The sequence below is a fragment of the Nematolebias whitei genome, chromosome 7 (genome assembly GCF_014905685.2).
Source record: "Nematolebias whitei isolate Nwh7 chromosome 7, NemWhi1, whole genome shotgun sequence".
NCBI lineage: Eukaryota > Metazoa > Chordata > Actinopteri > Cyprinodontiformes > Rivulidae > Nematolebias > Nematolebias whitei.
This window is the reverse complement of record NC_056504.1, coordinates 1,179,160-1,186,362: the sequence shown is the minus strand read 5'-3', so window position 1 is coordinate 1,186,362 and position 7,203 is coordinate 1,179,160. Positions and strand designations below refer to the sequence as shown.

The 7,203-nt window shown below is 38.6% G+C and overlaps 1 protein-coding gene across 1 annotated transcript in view; it reads right to left on the bottom strand.

The window, feature by feature from the left end:
• LOC119412087 (calcium-dependent secretion activator 1-like) overlaps positions 1–7,203 on the bottom strand; it is a 780,001-nt gene that overhangs the window by 546,768 nt on the left and 226,030 nt on the right. The window contains 2 exon segments of the mRNA XM_037679064.1: positions 1,180–1,205; positions 1,307–1,443. Of these exon segments, the coding sequence (XP_037534992.1) occupies positions 1,180–1,205; positions 1,307–1,443 (163 nt within the window).

Sequence of the window (7,203 nt, the reverse complement as noted above, 5' to 3'; positions counted from 1 at the left end):
ATCCTGTCTCCTGTTCTCATGCTCCTGGAACAACAACGACAAGTAAGCTTATTTTTGGATTACTATCAACATTTCCAAAATCTCCTCAAGACGATTTGTCGTTCACCACCAATCTCCTCTCTATTCCCACAGTGGATCCATCCTGAGTTTGAGTTCACCAGATACATCTGAACCAATAAATAATATTGTTTTTTTACCTCAAGTTGTTTAGTCCTTGCTTCAAACCGTTTGCCTTTGACATCACCTACAGACCCTAACAATACAGCACTCTACTACACACACATACATTCATACAGCAATCTATTACACACACATACATTCATACTCCACTGTACTACACAAACATACATTCATACAGCACTCTACTACACACATACATTCACACGGCACTCTACTACACACGCATTTATTCATACAGCACTCTACTACACACACTTTCAAACATGACTCTACTACTTCTCTACAAAGATAATCTGAATCTGTAGAGACTAGTCAGTGCTTTAGATCACATTTAGATTTAGAAGGGGCACACACCAGATGCAATGAGGGGTTCAGTGTCTTGCCCAGGCACACTTCAACATGTGACTGCTTGTGGAATCAAACCCCCAACTCTCCCATTGGAGTATGGCTGCTCTAACCACTCAGCAGCAGCTGCCTTATAAGTGAGACAGTGGGTTTCTAATCTGTGGAGGAGAGGTGAATATACACTTACAGCCAAAACTAGACTGCTCTAATCGTATAAAGCTATATATGAAATCACTAGTTAAAAAAATTAATCCGTTATTTGAGGAAGTTGGTCTAATCTATAAATGGAGGGACTTGAATCCTAAGAAAAGAGATTATACCTACTACTCATCACCCCACTTGTTTTACGCATGAATAGATTTTTATTTTCTAACATTTGGAAAATACAAAGATAAACACCTGTGAAATTGGGATATTAGATTTAAGCGACCATGCTGCAGTGTACCTTTCTGTTTATGAATTTATTAATTTTATTTGTAACGCACTTTTCATTTACAAAAATCTCAAAGTGTTACAGAGTGCAACTAAAATTGATGATAAAATCAACTAAAATCTGTGATAAAATAAACTAAAATCAGATGTTTGTCTAAATTTGCAATCAGTGAACATCAGATAAGCCTGTATTCTAAAGAAAACAGGCTTATCTGGTGATACCAGGTGAAAGTCTTCCTCACATCTTTCTGAAAGCAGACAGTTTCCCATTTAATCTCAACAACTGTGTGCAGTTTTGTTAAAATAAAAAAAACAGCAGCAGATCACATCAAATGTTACTGTTTCTTACCAGGCAGGAGTAGGAGTCATTTAGCCTGTGATCCAGGGTGAGGCGCTGCACCAGCTCAAACAAGGAAGCATGATCAAAGTTGCAGGGGTTGGCTGAAATAAATTCATCCATACCGTGTTTTTGGGCTCGGTCAGCATCTGGACAATTAGAGTACACCCATACAATAGAGGTAAAGACAGAAACAGATACCACATGTTAGATGACACATACATGTCAGAGCCTTCATGTCAGAGATTGAAATTTGTAAATCTAAATAATGAATCAATCGTACACCAAAGTTATTCATGGAGTTCCTCAGGGTTCAGTGCTTGGTCCAATACTCTTTACCTTATATATACTTCCATTAGGTAAAGTTATTAAGGATTCAAGGATTTTTTATTGTCATACCAGCGCAAATTTGCATGTTTATGGTACAAAATTCGAAATCAGGTCCCAGATCAATAAGCCTAACAACAAATAAATAAATACAAAAGAGTATACAGTTGGACTTCTGGTCCGGGCACCCTTTAAGAGGTATTTACGCTAACATAACTTGGACTGGCCTCACCTCAAACACACATAAATACATGCATTCTTGTAGCAAACTTAATTCCTCTCCCTCAAAGAAAAACACAAAGAATCTGATAATTTTAATATAATTCTGTAAAGTTTATTTTCAGTTAGAATTATGACAATGAAAATTATGGCAAATATGGAATATGAATGAACAGCCAATAGCCTAATAAATAAATAAATAAATAAAATAAAAAACTTTCCAGATGACCTGACTGAAAATTATTGGATTGTATACCTGGATTATTGAGCATGGACTTTGTTGGTTTTGGACCATTTTGACATGACTGTCGACGAGGGAGAGGGCCAGCACCAGGGGAGGGGGAGTGCCAAAGAGACCATCTTAGCACCAACATAACTGGTTTGTTCCACTTTGCAGTAAGCTGTTGGGGGAAGAATCAGTTTTGTGTTGTGTGTTTCCTTGACTGATGAAGCCTTCTGGATGGAAGGTGAAATGTTTCAGCACAAAAAAAGAACCTGTCCAGATGACCTGACTAAAAAATTGTTGAACAGCCAATAGTAGTTTTTTAGAAAGTAAATGACGTAAATCTGGAGACTTTGAGAAGGAGTTTAGATTCAATTTGAACTAAGGTTCTTAGCTCTCAACATTAAAAATTAGGTACGTTTATCTCAGATCCATGAATTAATCATGTCTAAACTAACTTAGTTGACACTGTATCTCTCATCAGAAGGAAGATGTTTGGTCCTACCAGAATATGAGTCCATATCCTCATTACCACAGCAGATACAGTATGATAGTTTTGCTGGAGTTTGTTGGATTTCATATTTTTATACCTTTTTATATTTCCTATCAAGCATTCAAATGTCATGTTATACAAAGTGTGTGCGTGTCTTTCTTCAAGGGTTGAACTATATTTATAGAAAATGTTTACTAATTCTAACTATTTTACCTTTACATATAATCTTATATTAGCTAATGATAATTTTACAATTTCACATTTGATATATTACAAGCAATCAAATCAAGCCAGGTAGCAGGTAAGATACTGAAACAGGTAGAATACCTAAAACCCTCAGGTCCTTATGTTAATAACAATTAACATTTAATCGTTTTAATCATTGTTTGACACAGGTTCGGTTTAGATGAGCGGACACAGGTTTAATCTTCACAGTAAATTACAAGAGCATTTTACCAGATGTTAGACTAAGCAAGATGGGGGCAGGGTGACTTCAACTGAACTGAAACACAAGTATAATAAGAGAGATTAATTAAGAACACATAAACATGAGTTAGATAATAATTAATAGTTATTAATTATTCCTAAAAAGAAACAACTTTAACTCAAATCATTTGGTATCAATAAGGTATAATCAAGTTAAACTGAAACAGAGTGTTAACAGTTTAAACACAGACAAAGAAACCAAGCTTCCATAAAACTTATCTCTGGAATGCAGTAAGAGGGGGCCTTGAGGGGGGCGGGCTAGACCCGTAACCATAGCAACCAAAGGTCTAAACCAATCAGAAAGCTAGCCTTCTCAAACTTTGATAAAAGCAAAAAATTACACACGCCCAGCGAGCATTTCCGGGGAAGCGCAGACCGAGACGGTTCGTTCTTTAATGCTCCAAATATAGGCATATATTTTACAAATGTAATTGTTTGTCTCTGAATATCTGTAACTCCTGTTTGTCAAATAAATCTTTGAACTAAAGTGACCGTCTCAGCTGTCTTGAACATGATTGTGGAGGACAGCCACAACAAGTTCCATGCTGAAGCCAGGGTTGTTTTCCTCAGGGCCATGTAGGGACCAGCAGGGACTGCATTTTCAGGGTGGTGTGTGTAGTAGAGTGGTGGTAGTCCCTGGCTTTCTGCACTGTGTGATCTGTGCTGAGTCTGTGTGCATCACACTGTGTTGGTCATGTTGCGGTTGTTGTTGTTATCCATTATTGTTTTTGTTGGTTTCTACTTTTTGGTGTCCTGTTATGTAATCTGTTGCTGTGTGCTTGTTCTGTTTGTCCCTGTACAGCACTTTGGTGTGCTTTGTCACTGTTTAAAGTGCTTTATAAATAAATTGGTATGGTATGGTATGTCCCAGTATCCAGTCTCCCGGCACAAACAGAGCAATGTTGTGTATGCTGTTCAGTGTCAGGAGGGTGATCAGTCTTACATCGGGGAAACAAAACAGCCACTGGCCAAAAGGATGGACCAGCACAGAAGATCAACAACATCAGGCCAGGACTCTGAGGTCTACACTCATCTCCAGGCCAGCGGTCACTCTTTCAGGGATGAAGATGTTCACATCCTGGACAGAGAGGAACGATGGTTTGAGAGAGGAGTAAAGGAGGCCATCTTTGTGAAAAGAAACCGTCCATCATTAAACAGGGGTGGAGCCTCCAGGTTCAACTGTCCCCCTCTTACAATGCTGTGATTGCTAGTATCACTCAGCCCTCTGTGAACAGTAAACAGCCATCAGGTGCTAATGATCCATTGTTAGGCTGATGGTCCTTCTTGAGCATGTGATCAGCTGGTTCTGGTTGTCAGCAGCAAACTGGTTGATCCACTCTGAGAAGGTGCTATTTAAGAGACTGAGCTGAATACAGCACCTCAGACTGAGGAAGTCTCTCGGATGAGAGACGAAATGTTTCTACATTTTTTTTTTTTTTTGCTTTGTTTTTTGTTTTTTGGATGTCCAGAGGACCAGACTGAACTTTTTTGGATGGTGTGGTATGGTTGATAATTTTAGGACTTTCTCTCCATCTTTTCACCAGGACACTTCTTCCATCATGGCTGTTGTTCAGAGAGTCTCAGCAACTGCCCTCAGCTGCCAAAGCCAACCTCTCTCCTTGGCTGCTGTCACTCAACTCCTGGTGTTCCATTTACTTGACTCCTAAGAAGACTTGCCCCCTTAACTTTTAACTAATCAGAGGGTTTCTCATAGTGAGTGTGTCCCAACTGTATAATTTAATGTAATTAAACCTCCCTTCTCAAAGTTCTCAGAGATGATAATACAATGGCTTTTGTTAAAGAGAATGACACATTGTTTACATAAACAAAAGAAGTTCTGTTCAACCGATGTCCCTCATCACCGCAACAACCAGTTTCTGTCAATAAGGCCAAGTGAAGCTCTTTGATCAAGATCTTCTTTGGGTGGACAGAAAGTCAGAACTAATTATCATTAGTGAATATGTCAGGGTGGTCCAAGAGGGGAGTAGAAAGAAGCTTCCTGTGTCAGTACAGGATGCCAGTAACTGTCTCAGATTAGCAGAGAGGGAGGGGCGTAGGAAACACAGTGTCTCTGAGGACATTTGTATTTGAGGATGGATGGATGGACACTACAAATGCTATTCCTATATTGTGTGCTAAGATACAATATTAGGACCTTTAATATTAGGAAGATTTATGAATACTCAAATAATGAGCTTGATTTTAGTTACATTATGAATTTATATTACTATAGTAATTATGATAAAACGTGCATGTATTACTTACATTTATGATGGTTTTTGATAATGATAAAACCCAGGGTTATTGATTATTAGGTCTGTTTCACACAGGCCAGGTTCCAGTCTATTGCTGAGGATAGAGAGCTAACCCTAGTTTTGAACCAGTAGATCGGTTGAATCTTCATAACTCCTTGCAGTGTGGTAGGAGGTGCTTTTAGCTTACAGCTACATTCTCATTCTCAATCTGGACTGTATGTATATACAGGTTCTGGTCATAAAATTAGAATATTACAAAAAGTTGATCTATTTCAGTAATTCCATTCAAAATGTGAAACTTGTATATTACATTCATTCATTACACACAACTGATATATTTCAAATGATTATTTCTTTTAATGTTGATGATTATAACCGACATCTAATGAAAACCCCAAATTCAGTATCTCAGAAAATTAGAATATTGTAAAAAGGTTCAATATTGAAGACACCTTGTGCCACAGTTTAGTCAGCTAATTAACTCAAAACACTTGCAAAGGCCTTTAAATAGTCTCTCAGTCTAGTTATGTAGGCTACATATTCATGGGTAAGATGAATGACTTGACAGTTGTCCAAAATACGACAAGTGACAACTTGCACAAGGTGGGCAAGACACAAAAGGTCATTGCTAAAGAGGCTGGCTGTTCACAGAGCTCTGTGTCAAGCACATCAATAGAGAGGTGAAGGTAAGGAAACTATAGGGCAGAAAAGAAAGTGTACCAGCAATAAGGATAACCGCACCCTAGAGAGGATTGAGAAACAAAACCCATTCCAAAATGTGGGGGAGATTCACAAAGAGTGGACTGCAGCTGGAGTCAGTGCTTCAAGAACCACCACGCTCAGACATATGCAAGACAAGGGATTCAGTTGTCACATTCCTTGTGTCAAGCCACTCTTGAACAAGAGACAGCGTCAGAAGCGTCTTGCCTGGGACTACTGCTGAGTGGTCCAATTTTATGTGCTCTGATGAAAGTAAATTTTTGCATGTCCTTTGGAAATCAAGGTCCAGAGTCTGAAGGAATAGAGGAGCGGTACAGAATCAGAATCAGAATAAACTTTATTATCATTGCACCGAGATACAACGAGAACATGTATGTACAGTCATCCGAAAGATGGGCGGAGTGCACAAAACTGCTACTATGAAAGTACAGCCTTTTTATTCTTATTCAGAATAATATTTTGCTTAGATGAGAACAGGGAAGAAAATGTTGCTTGATGTCCAGTGTCAAGTCTCCAGAGTCAGTGAAGATTTGAGGGGGCCATATAACCTGCTGGTGTTCGTCCATTGTGATTTCTGAGGTCCAAGGTCAAAGCAGCCATCTACCAGGAACTTTTAGAGCACTTCCTACTTCCTGCTGCTGACCAACTGTAGATTTTATTTTCCAACAGGACTTGGCACCTGCACATAATGCCAAAGTTACCAGTATATGGTTGAGGGAACATGGTATCCCTGTTCTTAATTGGCCAGCAAACTCGCCTGATCTTAACCCCATAGAAAATCTATGGGGTATTGTGAAGAGGAAGAGGCAATATGCCAGACCCAACAACTCAGAAGAGCTGAAGGGCACTATCAGAGCAACCTGGGCTCTCATAACACCTGAGCAGTGCCACAGATTCATCGACTCCTTGCCATGCTGCATTGCTGCAGTAATACAGGAAAAATGAGCCACAACTAAGTATTGAGTGCTGTACATGCTCATACTTTTCATTTGGCCAACAATTCTAAAACTCCTTTTTTTATTGGTCTTAAGTATTAATCTATATTTCTGAGATACGGAATTTGGGATATTCATTAGTTGTCATTTATAATCGTCAACATTAAAATAAATAAACATTTGAAATATATCAGTCTGTGTGTAATGAATGAATATAATATACAAGTTTCACTTTTTAAATGGAATTACTG